Source organism: Mauremys reevesii, linkage group 4 (genome assembly GCF_016161935.1).
Source record: "Mauremys reevesii isolate NIE-2019 linkage group 4, ASM1616193v1, whole genome shotgun sequence".
In the NCBI taxonomy this organism is placed as follows: Eukaryota; Metazoa; Chordata; order Testudines; family Geoemydidae; genus Mauremys; species Mauremys reevesii.
In genome coordinates this window covers 139427833-139449038 of record NC_052626.1, presented here as the reverse complement: position 1 = coordinate 139449038, position 21206 = coordinate 139427833, and the positions used below count along the sequence as shown (strand labels likewise).

General features: G+C 43.6%; 3 protein-coding genes across 9 annotated transcripts in view; 2 read left to right on the top strand and 1 right to left on the bottom strand.

Moving 5' to 3' along the window:
- The first annotated feature begins 2038 nt into the window (after positions 1–2038).
- BCL2L15 (BCL2 like 15) lies at positions 2039–5949 on the top strand. Its single transcript, XM_039536035.1, has 4 exons — positions 2039–2171; positions 4322–4467; positions 5031–5246; positions 5932–5949. Exons 1-4 carry the CDS (start codon positions 2039–2041, stop codon positions 5947–5949), a joined length of 513 nt encoding a protein of 170 aa, XP_039391969.1.
- Positions 5950–7101: 1152 nt separating this feature from the next.
- The window catches only part of LOC120404206 (triggering receptor expressed on myeloid cells 2-like), a 47093-nt gene continuing 32988 nt past the window's right edge, over positions 7102–21206 (bottom strand). For 2 of the 5 annotated variants that reach the window (XM_039536289.1, XM_039536290.1), the window contains exons 3-7: positions 13607–13942; positions 11497–11808; positions 10888–11008; positions 10002–10102; positions 7102–8758 (exon numbers count right to left, since the gene is read on the bottom strand). In XM_039536289.1, coding sequence (XP_039392223.1) covers positions 10009–10102; positions 10888–11008; positions 11497–11808; positions 13607–13898 — 819 coding nt within the window. In that variant the 5' untranslated portion in view covers positions 13899–13942 and the 3' untranslated portion in view covers positions 7102–8758; positions 10002–10008. The remainder of the gene's footprint in view (positions 8759–10001; positions 10103–10887; positions 11009–11496; positions 11809–13606; positions 13943–21206) is intronic. The other 3 variants (XM_039536292.1, XM_039536291.1, XM_039536293.1) reach the window with 3 other exon arrangements.
- PTPN22 (protein tyrosine phosphatase non-receptor type 22) overlaps positions 20009–21206 on the top strand; it is a 30323-nt gene continuing 29125 nt past the window's right edge. For all 3 annotated transcript variants that reach the window (XM_039536283.1, XM_039536282.1, XM_039536281.1), the window contains exon 1: positions 20009–20203. In XM_039536283.1, coding sequence (XP_039392217.1) covers positions 20117–20203 — 87 coding nt within the window. In that variant the 5' untranslated portion in view covers positions 20009–20116. The remainder of the gene's footprint in view (positions 20204–21206) is intronic.

Below are 21206 nucleotides of genomic sequence, written 5' to 3'. Positions count from 1 at the left end.
AGCCCCTTGTGGCCTTGAGTGGCTCTCCAGTTCCCTGTCTTTAGGCGGTGTCTACACTTCACGCTGCTGGCAGCAGCAAGTACTGTACACGTAGCTATGTGCCCTAGTGAAAACCAGGCTGTGTCCACGCTGCGGTGTGTAGCTATGCATGTCAATTAAAGGCGCTGGCAGCTAGCCTTCCCGCATTTCCAGAACCTTTCACTGTGGCATGAAAAGGCTCCGGCAGCAGGACACAACACTGCTAAAACTAACAGTGTAGCTGGGGGAGGCACTGCGTGGGTATGCAAAGAGCTGGGTAGGGTACATACCCCAGTGTTTGGACACTGCTGTTTATACCTGTGCTAGAGGGGCATGCAGTGTATATACTGGATGTGCTGCCATATGGAGTGTGCAGTGGAGACAGACCCTTAGTGTTCTTCTTCAGGGCTCCGCAGTAAACTACATGCAGGCTTCTGTCTGTTCAACCACAGCTTCTTAGGGGCTGGGCTTAACAACTCAAAATCCCCAAATAAAGTCTATGAAGTTCATCTCAACTGACTGCTTTTAGTAGGCCACTCCCAACCCTTCCTGAGGTATTTTTTTCTTTTCCCCTGTAGCCTGCACCAGGAGCCTCTTGCTCACTGCTGCTCTTACACTGTATGCCGCTGTTTCTTGTTCCCCTCTCTTGATAGAGACCAGCTGTGGGAGGGATAGCTCAGTGGTTTGAGCATTGGCCTGCTAAACCCAGGGTTGTGAGTTCAATCCTTGAGGGGGCCATTTGGGGAACCTGGGGTAAAAATCTGGGGATTGGTCCTGCTTTGAGCAGGGGGTTGGATTAGATACCTCCTGAGGTCCCTTCCAACCCTGATATTTTATGTGCCACTGTAAGTTGGGAAATGAGGCACAGGTGGGCTGAACCAACTCCCTCCTAAGGCATATCTACATTACCCTTCCCCCTCCCCCCCCCTCCAAAAAGAAAACATGGCACCAAGTCTCAGAGCCCCCAGCAACTGACATGGGCTCATACTACAGGGCTAAAAAGAGCAGTGTAGAAGTGCCCACTCAGGCTGGAGCCCCCACTTTTGGGTTTCAGAGCTCGGGCATCAGCGCAACTGGGAATGTCCATGCGACTAGCTATTTTTAGCTCCCAGACCGCGGCAGCTGACCCAGGTTCTGAGACTTGCTGCCATGGCTTTTTGTATGCAATGTAGATGTACCCTCACTGTCCACCCTGTGACTCTGAGTTAAGAGCCACACCAGGTTAGACCTCCCACACTTAGGGAATGGCTTCTTCCCTCATTGCCATAAAACCCCTCTTGTGCTGGTGAAGTGGCTGCTCTTGCTACCTTGGGAGCAGCAGCGCAGAATTTGCTGTGAAGTCCACTGACCATCTTTGTGGATTGGTTCTCTGCAGTAAGTAAGCGTTCGGCAGGTATGGTCACGCTAGCAAAACCTCAGCTAAGGCTGCCTGCTATAGCTGCAGCTGGGTTTAAGCATAGACTGTAGTCGGGTGTCCCTTATCACCAGCTTGCAGGACCTTTCCTGTGTGAACTGAGCTCACTTAGCCACACCTCTGGCTGCTCTGGGTGATGGGAGCATATTTGCATTATGAAATTATCAGCAAAAACACCCTTGTACCCTGTCAGCAACTCCTCATGTTTACACAATTGCAGGTAACCTGGTTCCAATCCCTGTGTAGATGTGACCTTTGAGTCCTAGACTTATTCGAGGCAGGGTAGCCCTTGGTGAAGCATGGACTTTGAAAAAACTTAATTCTGGACAGCTGTTTGTTTTACAGTAAATGGTTATTGTGAAACTTTGCCGCACCCATGTGCAGGGGAGCAAGAGTGAGGGATGAAATAGCCTGTCAGTGCTTTACCCTGCCCTGGGGAGGAGTCTCCTCCCTAAGGCACTTGCCCTTGGGAGGGTGTGACGCGTGCTGAGCTGACCAGGAAGGAGGAAAGGTTCTGTGCACAAACCTTACCCGGAAGAGGAACAGCTGCAGGGGCAGCTTGGCTTCTCTTTGAACTTCAGATAATCCAAGGGGAGACGTATTAAAATGAAGGGTCCTAGGACTTTTGAGGAGCAAACAGAGTGCATTGTGGAGGCACTTCTCTCTGACCTCCTAGGGGAAGACGAAGGTTTTGCTTACCGCAGTCTGGAGACAGACTCTTTTGCTGCGTCAAACGCAGGTAAAGTCACCTGGGACCAAATCTCTGGAGGGAGGCAGGAGGCTTTCTTGGCTGAAGGTTCTAGGTAAATGTCTTGTTGGGTGTTCCTGGAATGGATAGAGAGGTGGGCTGCAGTTTGGGCTGGCAGGTTTCAAGCGAAGCAGGGTTGGCATGGGTCAGTATTTCCATGAGAGTCTCCAGGTGACTGCAAGGAGCGGTGTTGCCCTTCCCTCTCAGTCCATGTTGAACCATTTCCCTGACGGGCTATGGAGAACTATGCTGTTGGAAAGGACTCTTTCCAATGAGATGCAGAATGGAGATCCTGACTGCTTGTCATTGAAAAACCCAGGCTGCATCACAAATGTGCAGATTACATATATTTGTAATAGCCTGTAGAGCACCTGGGATTTTTGGATTCAAGTTATAAATGCCAGTAACTTTTTCACTCGCCAAATCTCCATAAAAATAACTTGTCTTAATAGAGATGGGGAAAGTGTAACTGGTCCTGGTCCTTGTAACCAAAGACCTAATTATCATTAATGTATCGAGTACCGACACTACCAAATAAGGAAGGGTCTGGTCTCTGTCCCAGGGAGCATACAGTCTAGTTCAGACCCAGCCAAGAGACAATCAGGCCCAGAGAGTGGCTGAGAGTTGGTGCAAGTGGGAGGTGCTGCAAGCATCAAGCAGCATTTATTTCTCAAAGGTTTCATGGAAGCATGCTTGGAGGAGGGAGCTGAAGGAGGAAAGGGAAGTTTGGCCCAAAGGGAGTCTCCAATCTGCCTGTCCCATGCTGAGCTCCCATCAGGCTAATGGGTCACGTACAAGTCTATTTCTATTGACTGGAGTATTGTGAAAACAGCCTGGTGAATGGCTGCAGCTCAAATTAGGTTTTCCTGAACCTGTGGAATCTAGTGTGGGGTTTAAACCAGAGTTCGAGAGAGGGTTGGGGACTGCTAAATATTAAAATACCCAAATACTTGGAGTAATAAGAGCAACTTAGTAATGTAATAAGAAAGGGCAACTAAGACAGACCCAGCCTGGGCGGAGCAGGTAGCAACTGCGCTAGATAAAGTTGCTCAACACTTCCACTCTTCAGTGGCTTACAACTTTGCCAAAGTGTAACAATTTGGATTGAAATTTTCAGTGCTGGGCATTTGCCTCAGGCTGAACTCTGTTTTGGAACATGTCAAGAAAAGCCTTTGAAAAATTGCAGTTTGCATGTTTGTTAGAAACTAAATGGTTTGATGGGTGAATTTGCTGAAGATTCTGCCTGTACTGAGCATATTCCAGCCTGGAAATGCAGGGGGTAAGCAGGACTTTTTCTGCAAATGCTGCCCCCAGCTGATGAGGGCTGATGGGGTACTGGGCACCAAATCAGAGAATCTCTCATTTGTTCTCATTGCTCCGCCTGCTGGCTGCCAGGAAGCAGGGAGGAGGAGGAAATAATAAGTTGGGCACTGGGGACGTTGGTAGGAGGATGAGACTAGGGTCTGGAAAGGGTAGTGAACTGGAACCTGAACCCACGTGAGGTGGAGGGATTGAGACACAGACTGGAGGGGGCAGAGAGGGTCAGGCTTGTGGGAGGCCGGGGCAAGGGCAGAAGGGTCTCACCATTAGACACACTGCCTCCGGCACCTAGATTTGAACCCAGGAGTTGTCTGTGTTCCTCTGCTGACAACAAATAGCTGTTTGTTGTCAGCCCCTTTGGCAAACTCTCTCACCTATTGCCTGAACCTCATACCCAGCCTAGTTCTATTACCAGTTACTCTCTTAACTCAAGTGGTAGAGGTCTGTGCTGTGGATCTAAATATCTGAACCCAACTGATGGCCCAAATCAGGCGTCCGTATGATTCCACATGATAAAAATTCTGGTTTTTGGTCTTTTGGATTTTGTTAATTAGGAACTATTAGGAAATACTCTGATAATATAATTAAAGATCGTCCCATAATGCATATGCACAAGGGGTCCAAATTAAGGTTGCATGGGGAATCTTCATCTGGCATTTCCTAACTTCTGTGTGCCTGACTTCACATTCTTTTAACACAATTTTTTTTCATGTAATATAAAATAATTAAAAAATAAGTTTAGATATGAAACGCATTCTCAACCTCAACCACTTGACCTGCAGGTTGTACCCCCTTTCCATGCTCTCTCTCTGCCGTCTTAGAACGTGAGCCCTCTGCAGGAGCAGAAGCTTCAAGTACCTTTGATTCGGTTATTATTGCCAGTCGTCTGCGGAGACTAGGAGACCAATATAACGAGGATCTGGAGCAGCCTGCCCAGCGCATCATTGCTGAGGTGGCTAAGGGAAAGGTAATGCACAAGCTCTCTGTTTAGGCCAGCGTCTACCCCTCTCCTGTAGTATGCTGTAGAGTCCCAGCACATCCTTTCTTAACTGAAGTGCTATTGTGTGAGAGGATGCTTTGTCTTGAGATGGGAGGGGCTGCTCTTGGACGATGAGGGGCGGGAGGGGAATGAAGAAGGGGAGCTGTCTGAACAGCCCCAGCCTGTGTTAGCTGACCCGACGTGAGCCTGGTCTGAGGTTGGAACTCATCCCAGCCCAGTTTCAATATGGATGCTCATGCACCTCTAACTCTAAACTCTTTGCAGTCCTAGTTAAATTGGAAACTGTCCCTCTTTCTCCCCCAGCACTGTTGTGTGAACTACAGTAGCACTGTAGAAACACACAGTACATATAGTCTCTGCCCTGAAGATCTTACAGTCGGACTTAGATGTACCAAGCAGTGCACTGGCCAAGGGGGTCACCTGCCTCAATCACAGAGCAGAGCAAGCCAGGCCTGGGTAACCCTGTGGGGTTTGAACCAAGACTTATTTTGATGGTGGTATTTTATAAAGCCTCCTCTTGGTGTTTCCAGGTGGAAGAATTTGGAGTCATGGTGGATTCTCTCAGCAAGAGTTGGAGCAGCCTGAATCCTGAGCTGGGCTACGAGAGAGCTTTTCTGGCAGTGTCTGTGAAATTGTTAGCATACCTTTCCCGGAAAGTTCCAGCTGTGGCCCGTCGAATCCAGCTTGTGGAGCTGATTAATGGGAACCGTGAAGTGAGAGGATACATCGAGACCCGTGGTGGCTGGGTGAGTGCTCAAGAATCACTGAAATTCTTCTGTTGGCACTTGTGGCTCTGTTCCGTTGCTACTCTGCGCTGGCTACAGTGTGACCCAGTGTTCTGAGCGCACCATTCATTGGCACATCCAAGGAGATGTCCTAACCCCGTCAGCCTAGCTGCCCAGCCCTGCAACATGCCATCCTGGGGCATGCCCTGGCATTGCTGGCCACTGACCCCAAAAACACCAGATTGTTCCCCCTTATAGTCCTACGTTTCAGGTGGTGTTGTCTCTGTATCTGAAGCACTGCTGTGTTAAACGTCTTGGTGAAATCCTGCCTTCACTGAAATCAATGGTATACTTCCTATTGACTTCAAAAGGATTTCACCACTGTCTCAGCACCCTGAGAGTCTAACATTTCTGCCTTAGATAAGTTCATAAGGAATAAAAGTCAATCATATGTTGCATTTTCTAGCTCCTATGGGCTTTACAGACACTCTCTCTCACCCCCTTGTGGGGATAGGGCTCCCCATTTTACTGCTGAAGAAACTGACGCCTGGAAAGATGAAGTGACTTGACCCAGGCCAGAGGGAAGGTTGGCATGCAAGCTGGGAGTAGAATTGGAGAACTGGTTTCCCCATCCTGCACTTGGGCCACCTCTCTTACTGCTAGTTCCTTTAACCATGGTTTTTAATTCTTCTTTCAATTGTTTTAGGAGAACTTTGAAAACTGATGGAAAAGGCTACACTGCCTCCCAGGAAGTGAAATGGCAGCTTTCAATGACTTAAACTATTAAACTGTTTTCTGGAAATTGTTTTCCCAGCCATCAGTCTTTCTACTTCCCTCTGCCCCGAAGATCGATCCAGTCACTAATTGGGACACCTCTACACGTAGCTATTCTTCCGCACCAGATGTGGCTCTCTTGTTCTTGCACTTATTAATTTATTTACAAATAATTTGTAGGGGATTGATTTTGTTTCCCTCCAACATAGGCTGTAAATGCAACTTTTAAGTGTGAGGACTGACACTGACACTTTTGTTCTGCCAGCTATTGTCCTACCCTGTAACCCCGAAGGGAGAGGGAGCCAGAGATGGCTGCCTAGTATCATGTTGGGAAACAGAACAGCCAAGGAATTGAGTCCGAGGAAGCCAAAAAGGAGGCATTGTGAACAAGAATGCTCTTTATGGCAGAGCCCACAGATGTGAGAACTGGTAGCACTGAACACTCTTGGCCATCCTATTTCTCTAGCACTCTAAGAGTTAACAAACTTCTACAGTTAGGGGAATTGTCTTCTGTAGCTGGCCATGCTCATTGAAAGCCCGTTCAAACCTCCTCCTGCTACCTCTGAGTTGGTATTAACAGAGGCACTCACATACAGTCCCTCAGGAGCTATTGGTGTATATGCTCTGCAGTAAAATCAGCTACACCAAATCTGTGCCTTAGCCTGTGCCACATTACACTTGGGTTTGCTGGAGTGACTCCATAAGGATTCAAGGTTTTACATGATCCTGCAGTTTGCAGAGAGCTCTTTGGGATGCTGCTGTTGAATCAGTTCATTATATGAGTAGCTCAGTGAAACAAGGCTTACATACCATATAGGACTCTGTGGGAGAGCCAGCTCAACCTGGAATATCCCACCCCAGATCATCACTGGGGTGGTCATAGAGAGATGGTTCCACCCCACCAGCGGTCCCCTCAGAAGCCAGCTGCTGCTACTCAAAGGATCTGTAGGGAGTTGTTTGGAATTCCTCTGTTAACCCACTTCCAGACTCAGTTCTGACACCTATATGAAATCAGTGGGTCAGTGATGTCTGGGCTGAGAGGCAGATGAGCACAGTGGCCCAACTTAATGTATTTTTAATAAAATGAGCAAATGAATCTGTATCTATGCAAACTATATGAATTTAATTGCATCCTTTCCCTCCCATCTTGTCACTTATCTCATACTGTAAGTTGTTCAGTGCAGTGACCACATCTCCTATTGTGTGCTTGTACAGTACCCAACACAAAAGGCTCCAATCTTCTTTTGGGGTCTCTAGGCAATAGAGTAATTATTAAATACTTAATTCCAACCTGGATCTGGGTCTTGTGGGCCCCTTGGAGTGGAAATCTGGCAGGGTATGAGCTGGCTTGAGGGAAAGTAGCTGTGCTGCTAGTTGATTTGATTAGGGGATTTGCCCTTACAGCCTCTCAAACGGAAGATGTCAATTTAAAAATCAGGTTGCAAACTAGTGTCTCTCTCTGTTACTAACGCACCCTAGATCACTGGAAGGGAAAGAATATCAAAATCCAGTTTGTCATTCTTATGCACTTAATTTGCGATCTGCATTTCTCTCTACTTGGACAATGGCATCAGTTTCACTGGCATACAGTTAGTTTCTAGGCCAGGGGCTTAATGTGGCCATGTTTGGGTTTCAAACTCTGCAGGTCAGTGTTTGTTTTAAAATGGTGGTTTTCCCTTAGAATTTTCACACATTTCTGTTGCTCTACAGTTACATGAAGGATTGCTTTTACAAAATTTAAATTTGACAGAAATGTCTCTTTTGGGGATAGAGAGGTTTGTTGCCACTCAGAAAACCAGGCAAGAGTTCTGCAGAAGTACTCTGAACTGGATTTGTGACCAAAATCCAATAATTCTGCCATTTTGCTTGTTTTTTGCGAGTCTGTAACTAACTCTGAAATCCCCCAAAGGCTTTGCTTTGCTGGCTGTCTGTCCAGGGACACTCAATCTGAGATTTTCACTACTGGTGCAGAATCTTTTGAGTGTCTAGGAAGTTTAGGGGGTTTTTCTCCTCTCATATCTGGTTCCCAGTTTGAAGTCTTCTCCTTTCTGCCACTGTAGACTCACTCTGGGTGTTTGGGTCTTGTCAGCTGGAGAAGTTTCACTAGGAAGTTGTGTAAGGTGGAGTAGTTTGGCATAGTGGATTTTTTTTTTTTTAAAGGCTAAGGGAGTTGGAGTCCCTTGACCCTGTCTCCTAGCAGTGATGTCTGGTGGAGCAGGACTAGGTACTCTGGCCTGGATCTGGGGAAGCCTGGTTGGGAAGGATGGGCCCCAAATATACCCCCGGGCATTATCTCTGTCTAGGAACCTTATGTAGGTTTCAGATTAATGTGATGAACGCACAAGCTAACTGAACCTGTTTTGTGTGCACCGCATCTGTCAAATGCATTTTTAGAACATAGAGTGCAGCTCACATGCAAAAGAGAGAGTTATAAATGTGACTGGAAACTGGATTTTGCATATTGTCTTTGTTGCTAGAACAGTCTGTGTATTCAGAGTTTATCAAGACATTGCTTCCTGTATGCTGAATGGTGTACAGAGAAGTGTGGTCTCTTGGGTGACCCAGTGTGCTGGAGGTGTCCAGATGTTCTGCTGATAACAGGTCCAGATGACTGCACCTTCCTGTGCCAGGGAGGAGTCAATATCGCATTGCTGGTGATGGCCTGGAAATTAGACTTCACCAAAGACCATGCGAGTCTCTCTGACCTTCTCTTGGTGGGATGATGGAGGGGGGCACTTCAAAGATTCTGGAAATGAAGTCTTAAAAATAAAATATTTGTTTTAATCTAAAACCAAAGGATATTTTTATTGTAATGTGCTTTCTGATTGTGTTTGAACCCTGCACTCAAACCCACTCAGAGCAGCCCTGTATGAAACCCAGCAGGTGGTCAAGTAGTCTAGATGTTGCATAGCCACCTGCCCTTGTATACAGAAGATCAGCAGGATAAATATAGATGCATCATCCTGGCACATTAGGAGTTGAATCTTGTATATTGGAAAAATAATTTTCCTAGATTCCCCTGCAGGTTCCAGATTTGATTTTATGCTCATGATCCATGATTAATTTGGGCCTCTTAAATATTTCTTGAATGGGCATCTTTATTAGTGAATAAGGGTATGGTTGGGTCAAGCTACAAGCAGGCAGCTCACTCTTAAAGAAGCATGACATTCTCATTTATCAAGGATTTGGGACAAATTTATAATCCATGGGTACCTTTGATTTTGTTAATACAATTTTACTGGTAGTTTTTTTTTATAATTCAAAGTATCCATATTTTAATCAAATATCTCCAGGCTTATGGTATATAAAGGAAGAGGAAACAATTGGTAAGGTGTCATGATCATGACTTATCATAAGAGCAAAGTATCAGGTTCTTGCTAGCAAAGAGCTGTAACTCACTACAGTATTAGTCTTAGGACTCAACTTCTGTTGGTATTTGGTTTTGTTTTTTAAACCTCATGCCAAAACCACATGAGAAAACAGTTCCATTGATATGAACAGAAATGTAAAGCAATTAAAATTTTACACTTAAAACAAATTTTTTTCAGAGAATAAGTATACCATATGTTAAGACCTGGTGGGCCAAAGATTTACTGCTTGGGAGTAAGTATATCAGAGCGCACAGTACCGGCAATACCCAAAGCGGTGTTCTAGGGAGAACTGCTAGCTTCCAGCAGTGCAGAAGCAGGAAACTGCTTCTGTTTAGTAAATAAGCTTTTTTCCTTGATCATGGGTTAAAAAAGCTTCAGTAGAAATGGAAATTGTCTTTATAAATATTGTAAAATATTTACAGCAAATAAAATAAAAAAATCAAAACCTACCTAGTCTCAAGTCACATTTGAGCATATATTAGTAAAATGCACATTAATATTTTTATACCTAGCTTTTATATAGAATTATACATGCAAGCATCTTTTGCATGACCGTTTGGTAGAGAATTGTTATTGTTAATTGTGCTATTGAACTGAATGAAAATTGTCTTTACAGTTAAAAGAAACTCACCACTTTTCTATGTCCTGTTGCTCTGAATGATAATTAAAGTTGCTACTAGAATAAGCAGGAACAGCCAGCGCAGAATAGCCCATGGAACTGGGATCCAACTACTAAAGCCAAAGAGGACAATAAATCATTTTGAGTAGCCACTGTGGAAATACTGGATCTGCAGGTAAAAGATGCTTTTAACAAACATTTAATACAACAAGCACAAGTTCGACTGGGGGAGATTTTTTTCAAAAATGCCTACAGAATTTAGGAGCACAAGTCACGTTGTTACCATTTGTTTTTCAAATAGTGGTGCTGAATTCTGTTATCCCATTTGTTGCCCTTATTTCTAAATAGAAACATGGGGATTTCCATAGTGGATCAGAACAATGGTCCATCTAGTCAGGTATCCTGGCACCAGCCGAGGCAAGTGCCAGATGTCTTAGAGGAAAGTTCAGGAAATCCAGTGAGACAATTATTGACTATCCTGCCCACCTGGAAGTTTTTCTTTAACCCTGGGCAGTTCAGTGATCAGCCTGTGCCCTGAAGCATGATCCTCTTTATAATTTATTACAGTCCTTCCTTCTGTAACTGAAAGTTCTCAATGTCCATATAAGTGCTTGATCCTTTTTTAAGTCTTGTCCTCTGTGACACTTCGGCGCAGTGCTCTGACATTTGGATCAAGTTGATAATTCCATTCCCTATTAGATCTCTTCTGTACTGATTGTTCTTTCTATCATGTCTCTTTTTAATATTCCCAGTGTGCCAACTGGCATGGTACCTAGGCACAAATATTCCCACCACGTTAGCTACAGTTTTAAATGTCGTTAGACAGAAATTTCCACTAGGATTTCTGAGAGAAACCCTATCTAATCAGGAACATATAGTTGTGATGATTGGTACCTACTCTTCTGTGCCAGGGTGGCTAGAGGAGTTGGGGCAAGGTGTTGAATAGCCTGTGAAGGGTGTTGAAGGCATCTCAACTGTAAACACTGGGGTGGTTCTTACACAGTTGTATGATTCACCATCTGTAATAAAAATATACAATTGCTTGTATAGAAGCCAGTGTATATCCACTTGGCATTCGACATTTCATTCTCTCCCCTCCACTACAAGGGGGGCAAAGAAAATAAGGTACATTATGTTGAACAGTTCTCTATTTACGTAGGAAAATTAAACCTTCCTGTCTGTTACAGCTCAGGAGCACTCTCCTTTAACTCAAGGCGCGAAGATGTGGTATTTGTGGGAGCAAAATGTCTGACATTCTGTTCCCCATGCCGCAGATGTGCTGGTATTGTTTGCACGTGTACTAAGCGTCTAAGGACGAGTACAATAGGCGATATAAGAGTGGGGAGACAATACTGCTGTATTTGTAGCTTGAGTCCTTTCTGCTTTGGGGCGGGGGTCCATATTTAGTTAGCATAACTTAGTGTGAGAGGAGTTTAACGTATTTTACAGATTTTTTTTGCCTGTTGTTAATCATTCCATGAAGCTAACACTGAAATAAAAACATTACCTGTTAATTGTAACTGGTATGTGCAGTTCTCTTTTGCTGGGGTCAGCACCTCTGCTCTCAACACCTGGGTGGATTTGTTTGCTCTGCGAGTTGCAGCTTGGCAGTAATAGCTCTGACTCTCCAGGAGGTCTCCACAGCGAAGCACCAGGTCGCTGCTGTGCACTAGTACGATATTGGTCGGAAAGCTCTTTCTGTACCATGTGTAGTAAACATTAGAGCCAGTGGCTGAATGACATCTGACAGTCACTGATCTCCCTAGGCAGGATTCACTGGGATGGTTGGTGAGAGTAATAAGGGGTGTGGAGAGAGGCTCTGTAATGGAACCAAATAGTTGTCCTGGTGAGATGCAATACACAGAAGGGTGTGAAGCACTATTTGGATTACCCAATCAGACTTGGCTGTAGATATCCCTGTCTAGTTCTAGGCTCTTTCCAAGGATTAGTCTCAAGAGGCTGCATGGTTTCGCTGCTGAATTTAGAAAGAGTGGGGAAGGCAGAGGCATTTACATACTATTGATCCTTGATCAGTGAGTTCACAGTACAAAAGTCTCCATGTGCCCCATCTCTGGGCTTAAAGCGCTTTCCTCACCACACCAGACTGAGATTAATTTCTGGACAAATATATGCCTCTTTGGCATACATATTTATCTAAAACTGAATAAAATGAGGATTAGCGAGACAAGGCGAGTGAGGTAATATCTTTTATTGGACCAACAATTGCTTGTAAGAGACAAGCTTTCAGTCACACAGAGCTCCTCTTCAGGCCTGAAGAGCTCTGTGTGGTGTGAAAGCTTGTGTCTCACCAACAGAAGTTGGTCCAATAAAAGAGATTACCTCACCCACCTTGTCTCACTAGTATCCTGGGACTAACACTGCTATAGCCACACTGCGTAAAATGAGGATTGTGATACGGTTAAGGTTGAAATGATCACTAGATATGGGAAAGAATTTATCCTCAAGCCCTATTACTGGATATCCTTCTGGATCAGGAATCATCTGTTAGGATAAGGTGAAGCTGCTACTACATCATGAATTCTGTGATTGAAGAGGATACCATGTATTTTTAAACCTCAGCCTTTCCTCTCATGACTAAGTGGTTAAGACCCTGGACTGGAACTCAGGACATCTGGGTTTAGTTCCTGGCTCCACCCTAGACTCCATGGGACCTGGGGCAAGTCAGGTAGGTCTTTTCTATACGTATGGCAAAGCACACTACAGGGGTTTGAATTCTAAAGGGCACTAACTGGCCCAAGTAGACCCTGCGGGTGCACACTAAAAGTTCTCTAGTGTGTATTCATGTAGTACTAGTACTACGTGAATGCACACTAAGGAGCATTACAATTCACACCTCTCTAGTGCACATTGCTGCACCATGTAGACCAGGGGTCAGCAACCTTTCAGAAGTAGTGTGCCAAGCCTTCATTTATTCACTCTAATTTAAGGTTTCGCATGCCAATAATACATTTAAATGTTTTTAGAAGGTCTCTTTCTATAAGTCTATAATATATAACTAAACTATTGTTGTATGTAAAGTAAATAAGGTTTTAAAAATGTTTTAAACTGGTGGCCAGAACCCAGGCAGTGAGTGTGCCACGGAAAATCAGCTTGCGTGCCGCAGGTTGCCTACCCCTGATGTAGACAAGCCTGTGCTCTGTCTGTGTTTTGGTTCTCTCACTGACAGAGGGGGGCAGGATAACAGTACTCCCTTTCACTCTGTATTGTCTATTTAGATTGTAAGTTCTTCAGGGCACAGGGATTGTCTTTTCCTGTGTATTTGTACAGTGCATAGCACAAAGGGGCTCTAATCTCAGTTGGATATCCTAGATACCACTGGAATACGAACAATAATAATGTTTCTGTATAACTGCAGAGTACCTCTTGCTATTGAGGTGCTGAGCCACACAGAGCAGCTCTGTTCTTGTTTCGATGTCATTCCAGCTGTGCTTTCATTAGTATTTTCACTTTTCTGGGTTTGCAACTGCAGTATTGTTCATTCCCATTAAACATCAAACATCAAGTAACTAAATCACTACAGGTATCCTATTTTTTTTCAGTCATGTTATAAAACTAATGAATCTCATGAGACCTTACAATGTTTAAAGACTCTTTACCTTCAGTTACAGTGAGTTTCACTGCAGTCATTATATCTGCATATGGCCTTTCTATTCCACACCAATACATGCCTGAATCTTCTTCTACCAGCTGGTGCATCGTGACCAAAAAGTATCCTCTTCTGTTATCCAAGAGCAACAATCTTCCTTTATATTCACTCTTAACAAAATTCTCTGTGTCGCCTAAAACATCACAAGATGACCTAGATCCTCCATGGCACCAGTACTTTCTGTTAAACATGTACTTCCTTCTGTCGTAGGAGCAGGTTATTGTAGTGCTCATTCCCTCCATAGCTGTCTTTTCCGGATCTGACGAGAGGAATGGTACACACCAAACTGCAAGAGAAGCTGTTTGTTTGCCTCACAACGTCTCCACACAGTTTCAGAAAGTGAGCTTGTTCCATTTCAGTCATGTGCTCGCACTCTCATTCACTCTCTTGCTTCCAGTTATACTTTACAAAACTTTGGGTCAGACTTTGTCCTCACTCATACCTGTGCACCTCCCTTTGATGTCAGTGGACCTAAATTCCATTGTGGAATGCCCATTGTGGAAAAGACCGATGGTATGAGGTAAATTTTCAGATTTCTAAAGCAGGGCTATAATTCTCTGTTCATCCTATAGGATTTAACAGAGAATTAAATCTCTGTATACAAATCTATAACGTCTTTTTTTGTTTAAAATATGTAGCAAAATGCTCTCATTCTGTAGGACTCTTCCATAAAAGAGGGGGCCTCCAATAGAATATTTACAGCTGTGGGAGCAGCTAGCATTTGAATGCTGCTCTTAAGAGTAAACACGTTATATGAAGTGCAGACACACACCTCTCCCTGTGGTTTGGTTTTAGTAACAAAGTAAATAACCCAGATTTCTGCTCAGCCATGGCTGCTGTTAGAGATTATACCAAAGAGTCAGACTTGCCTCCTGTATGTCTGAGGTGGAGTTGAGAAATCACAGCAGCAATAACGAATCAGCAGTAATTGGCAGCTTTAGGCAAGTATCTAACTCCACCTAACAGGCTGGCTCAATAGAAGAATGCTACTTCTCCTCCTCCCCTTTGCCCCCCCACCAAATGTGTGCTGCCTAATTCACCTGTGCACTGAATGAGGCAGGGGACTTGTGGGAGAAATAATACGTATGGATGGGGAGAGTCAATGTTGCACAGGCAACCCTACCCTTGGCATTTCGCTCGTGCTTTTCTTTGGACCTTGGACATAGTTTTTGATGTAGCTTTTTTGTATTTAATTTAAAATATATTTTGTAAGGTAACTTACTTTGTTCTTGTGAATAAAGATGCCAGAGTGCTAAGATGACAAGTTCTCACTTTGACACTTGTTCACATAGGAAATGGTCAAATTACAGGAAATTGACGGTGTTACTCTTTGTCTTTTGCTGTGTGTTAGTCATAAGAACTTAACAGCCAGACTAGGTCAGACCAAAGGTCCAACTAGCCCAGTATCCTGTTTTCCAACAGTGGCCAATGTCAGGTTCCCCCAGAGGGAATGAACTGAACAGATTATCATCAAGTGATCCATCTCCTGTTGCCCACTCCCAGCTTCTGGCAAACAGAGCCTAGGGCCACCATCCCTGCCCATCCTGGCTAATAGCCATTGATGGATCTATCCTACATGAACTTACCTAGCTCTTTCTTGAACCCTGTTATAGCCTTGGCCTTCACAACATCCTCTGGCACAGTTCCACAGATTGACCGTGCGCTGTGTGAAGAAATACTTCCTTTTGTTTGTTTTAAACCTGCTGCCTATTAATTTCATTTGGTGACCCCCTAGTTCCTGTGTTATGAGGAGGAGTCAATAATACTTCCTTATTTATTTACCTTCTCCACAGAGTCTGTAATATCAGTCTCTTCTCTGTAACAGAAATGTCAGATAGTGAATTCTTAGTCTGGACCTTGCAAAGACCCATTTCTGCAGAGAGGTCTGTGCAATCTAGACTATGCTTTTAGGTTTTGTGTATTTTGCAGCTCTGAAAATTTTTTTCTATGTTTTAAATGTGGTGTCCCTTTTTTTCAGTTAAGTATCCACAGTTCCCTTGACTTCTATTGAAGCTGCGAGTGCTCAGCCTGAATATGACAATATGAAAGATCATACATAAAGCACACTGTTGTTTATCAGTTAAGGTAGCTGCACGTGTAACATACCTAACACACCCACCTCAAAAACAAATTAAAAGTGGTCATATAATGTTATATACGCAGAGATGTGTACATCAGCTCTAACACAACCAGCATGCACCACAACACATTGGGACCATGCGGGCATCCCCTGCAACAATTTCTCATCACTGCAAACAGAACAGACCCTCCCACCCATACTGTCGGCCTGGGGAATGACACTTGCTTATGGTTGAGTTAGGGATGTTGGTAGGTCGGGGAAGAGTTATCATCTATGATGTATGGTGGGTGTGCTGGCAGTCAGAGGGGTGTGGCTTGGGGGTAGGAGACGGTATGGACTATTAAATTACTATCACTTTCTGGCTTTTGAGGTTGTCTGCGAAGCTGCCTTACATAATCCACAATGTTCTGTTAATATATTAATTCCCAGGTATTTCTAGATATAGAAAGCATCTCTTCCATGGCTGTGGTTTATTTCACAAACAGCAGGGTCTTCATGAAAGTACTCAGATGGCACACAAACTGTCAACTTTGTGAATTTCTTCTTACTGCTGAAATTTGGTAAATGTTGACTGAGGGACTCTGTTTCTCACCAAATTTCTTCATCAGATGTTTTGGGGAGCCAGGGGCTGGGAGAAGAGCAAGGGGCATGGCTAGAGAACAGGTCAGCACACTCTCAGAGCTAACAGTTGTACATTTCAGCCATCTAGGAATATTCATGAAGATCCTGTTCTTAAAGTAGCAGTTGCTTTGTTGAGGCTCCACAACAAAGCACAACATGTTATCTGTTACATAAATGTTGAGGTTCCCCTTTCAAATCCATCTCACCAGTTAATAGCCCTCATAATCACCATACACTGCCCTCCACCCATCTCAGGAATAAATCCATGGTTTCACATATGTGGATCTGCAAGTACCTCACTGGGAGAGTTTTACATGCTAATTTACATACAAGTTTTAAGTGATGAATAGAGGAAAAGAATTACTCCTAATCCTAAACATTTCTTTGACTAAAACTACAGCCATGTACTATTCAAGATTCACCTTTCTGCCAAGGTTTGTGTAGATTCACAATGCTATTAAAATGCACATTGACAAAAATGAGACTGTCATAGACAAATTTCAGAAACATGCTATTAAAAATATATGAAAAGCAACCAAACATGAACTACAAAGAAAATTCAAAGGGCCTAAAACTTAACCTATGTGAAATTTCACATCATATTGCAAACCTATAAAGCAAGAAATGAATGTATATGCCCCATTTCAAGCCATTTACCCGCACTCGAGTAAAAAGTGACTGGCACCAGGGAAATTTACCTCAATTTGAAACAGTCTCTTTTTTGCACTGGTGTGCCATGTGTTTGCACTAATGAAGCTACCTCAGTGCAAAACAACCCAGAGCAGAAAAGTCTTGAGTCTGCCCAGGTGTTTGTATGAGATGTGTGATGATTCAACGTTGAACTAAACATATGCACACACCTGTGAGCCATGGTTCTCAAAACACATTTTAGAAATTAGCTATGTTGAAGTATTTTTCTTACCTGTACATAAAGAAACCCAAAGTACAAAGCAGGTTCTCATCTTGAGTTGAGATCAGTTGCAAATTAGTCTGTACAGGAAATGTCCAGCTCTTAACTGCAACTTTTTGTGAGTTCGTTGTTCTTGTTGCCGCCCATTTACAAGAGACTGCTGCATTACCAGTAAGTCATGCCTTCTGATGTGGCTTTGAGAAAGCCTAACTCCAGAAAATTAGATGACCCTCTTCTGGAACAATTCCACCACTTCACAGAATTTGGATCAGTTAAACCACTGTTAGCCTTGTTAGATCACATCCAATCCATCCCTAAAGGCCAATGCAGGGTTGTTCCTACAGTATCTTGTATTATGTCCAAATTTACATGTCTCATGTAAGGAGGCGGTCCATTACTTCCCTTGGGCTAATCTTCCACAATTTTATAGACCTCATTGCTAGGAAGCTTTTCCTGGTCCTCATAGTAAATTTTCTGTTACAAAGATAACATCAAATGTCTTTCAAAGATGCTGCTTCTCAACCTGGTATTACTGTGTACTGAAGTAGCCCAGACACTGCTATCTACAGGGTGCAGAACCCAGCATTGCCCCTTCTCTAGACTACTCTCATTCTTTTGTTAAAAGGCCACCTTGCTATTACAGCTGCTATTTTTGCTGTGCCTTTGTTTTCACTGAAATATCCAATCTGATTGTCAGTGTGCCTTCCACTGGAGAGAGCAGAATCTAAGGGCTCTGTGAGCTGATTTTGGCAGGTATTTTTCACCAAGAATGCTGGATTCTTGGATTGGTGAAATATGATAGGGTTTGAAGTAATGTTTCCAGTATTTTTAATCCAATTCTGGGTTGACCTCGGTGGCCTCACTCTATCTGACCTCTCGGCCACTTGATCCCACTCTGCAGTATCTGAATCCAGGCTTACTTACAGAAGGGATAAAACAGTAATCTATCTCCATGGCCCACCAAAACACAGCCTTCCTTCTTTTGAGTGTTTTTAAAAAAAATGACGTTATGGACAAAAAATGTAGCTAAGACATGCCAATGACAAATGACTGCTGGGTTTTACTCATGTATCTGGGGAGTCATTCACTTGACCCACTGACTTCTTTCATCTTGTTTAAACAATTTTTTTTCAAAGGCTTGGAGCTTTGCTTATACAGCTTTATCTGAAGCAATATTAAAACACTTTGTTGGAATAAACAGTCCTGGACTAATACTTTGTGTCCAAGATTCCATCCTGAGCATTTACTTATGGCTGAGTTATCAACCTCTATGTAGTCACTTATAGTGCTCTCAACCACAAATACCTCACTAAACCAACTGCTGCAAAGCTCTTTAATTACCAACAGAATTAAGGAAAGATGACACATACTAAATAATCTCCGATGAGCTCCTTAGAAATTCAGGATCCTTCACATTAAACCTACTCTGGGCGGGAGTTGGGAGGCTTAATTCATGTCTGTAACGTGCTCTGAGAGCCTCAACTGAAAGCTGCTAGAGAAGGGTAAAACATTATCATATTAAAATGCCTCAGATTTGCTCTTTGGAAATATGAATAACTGCATATAGCTACTCTGAACTCCAGCAGCTCTGTAAAGGGTGCAGCAGAGTTCTACACAGTGATGAGAGCCATATAAATGTTCATTTGGTTTGTTTGTTTGCTCTGGCATTTGAACTAGAGCTGGGGCCTGAGGAGCTCTTGAGCATTGCTGAACACTGGATGTTGGAAATGCAGACTGAGTGTGTGATTTGGGCCTCTCTCTCTAATCAAGGGTGTCATGCTGCCAAATGTTTTCTTGTGCCAAAGAGCCCCAATCACCCCCAGAAGCCAGCTTTGAAGAAACTGGCTCTGCTTCTCCATGTTCTAATTAGATCAGTTGCACATGTGTGATACAGCATTTATTGGGCCCAAAATTTACACGTCCCAGCCAAGAAACTGCTGGGGGCAGCATTCTCCTACTGCAAAGAGGAACGGGAGTTACTGGCTTTCGAACTTTGTAAGTAGTTTGCTACAAATACAGGAGGAGAGATGTTAGGCTTCTGTTTTCGGCCAGACTATCCCTAATGGAATGGTGGACTAAAGATCCATTTTCTGGGATGGAAGCTCTGAGGACAGTCACTTAAACAGCCTACATTCCAGGACCCGCACAGTCTCATAGTGAGTAGCCTCTGTGGACATTTGTGTAACTTTCACATTCTAATGTAAATCCTTGATCCTGAGGTGGCTTTCCAGAGTTCATCCCAGGCCATTTGAAAATGCAGTGCCCTCTGAGCATTTCAGGATTTGCTGGAGGAGTCTGGACCTGAGGTGTGACTATTGTGTTTCAGAACCTACACTCCTGGAGAGAGGGTTGTCAAGTCTTCCACTCAGATGGCTCTTTATCAGCATAGGGAGATTTCCGGTGAGACTGAGAACTACAGATAATGCTGGTGAACGTGGCCAATACTGCCCTGGTTTGCACAGCTGATGCAATTTCCCTTTTTTCCATCTGCATTTTATGGATGTTTGATCATAGAGTGGAGTTGACTTCAGAGAGGGATATGATGAAGTCTGATATTGAAGAAAACTGCATAGTTAATCTTAGACCACCCAGCTTCCTCTTTCCATAAAGAAATGAGCGCAGTAGTTCACACTCTGAAAAGGCGGCACTAGGGCCCTGAGTTAAGAATCTTGTTTTTTTTGTTTTTGACCACACGGGCTGTTACGCACTAATTTCCTTTAAGACTTGCAATGAAGTCAGTAAACCACAGCCTTCACAAGGCGCTCTCCATGCTGGTGCTTTCCGTTATGACATTCACTTGACATGTCCATCCTCTGCTTGGCCGGAGCAGTCTCTCCCTGTCACGCAACATGGACCAAAGAGAGATTCTGCTGCAAAACCTGGACAGGGCCCAAAGCAGGAAACTGAACAGAGAGGAGTTTGCAAACGAGTTTTTGGTAAGTCACCTACAGGCACATTTCTGAGTCGAACCTAATTTTATGGGAAAACTCTCAATTGTTGAAGCAAATTCTGAACTGGGATGTAATGATCACATGTAACACTTTGTTTTTCTACTAATTCTAGAACAAAAATGGATCTAGGAACAGTGTTAAAGAGAAAAGAGCAGTTTAATAGTTTCCATTCTAAGTGAAGCTGTGTTTAACAATTACCTGATTCGATGCTTCCTGTTTCCTAATTTGCAAACGCACTTGTAGGAATGTAGTTTAATTTTTGCCGCAGGGGGATTAGCTGCTTCATTCCTAATACCACCAGTGGGACCATGTCTCTAAATATTTGAAAAAGCCTTTTCCCTTCAGCCATCTATCTCAGAGAAAAGTGTGAACTGAAGTGGGTCAGAACTGAAATACCCACTGGGTACCTCAGATGACCACTCAATATGGTTCACAGCAGTAGCCCATCTTGCCATGTCAAAGAAAATCTAGACTAGGGATCTGATTGCAGAGAAATTCCCTGACAAATTCCTGCAGGGACTGGTCCAGTCACTATTTCATATTGGCATTTGGGACCATGGTTAGAGCAGGAAAGAGGGGGAAAAAGTCATAAACTGGAGGTGTTAAACAAGGATGTCCAGTCTCTGCATCACTAAGGTCCATACTGGCAACTTCTGAGGTCTCGGGCTGTACCAGTTTGCATGGAAACACGCATTTTATGCATATGCTGTAAGATTTGTTAATCTTTTATTGGATCAACTTCTGTTGGTAACCAAAACAAGCTTTCGAGCTTCACGGAATTCTCCTTCAGCTCCGTAGAGCTCAAAAGCTTGTATCTTTCACCAACAGAAGTTAATTCAATAAAAGGTATTGCCTAACTCACCTTGTCTTTTGTGTCCTGGAACCAACATGGCTAGAATAACATGGCAAGTAATATTAGTGGCATTTATCTCTCTCCCCCTTGAATAGAAGTTTCCTGTTGCTTCAGGTCATCAGCAGCAAAAGCTGC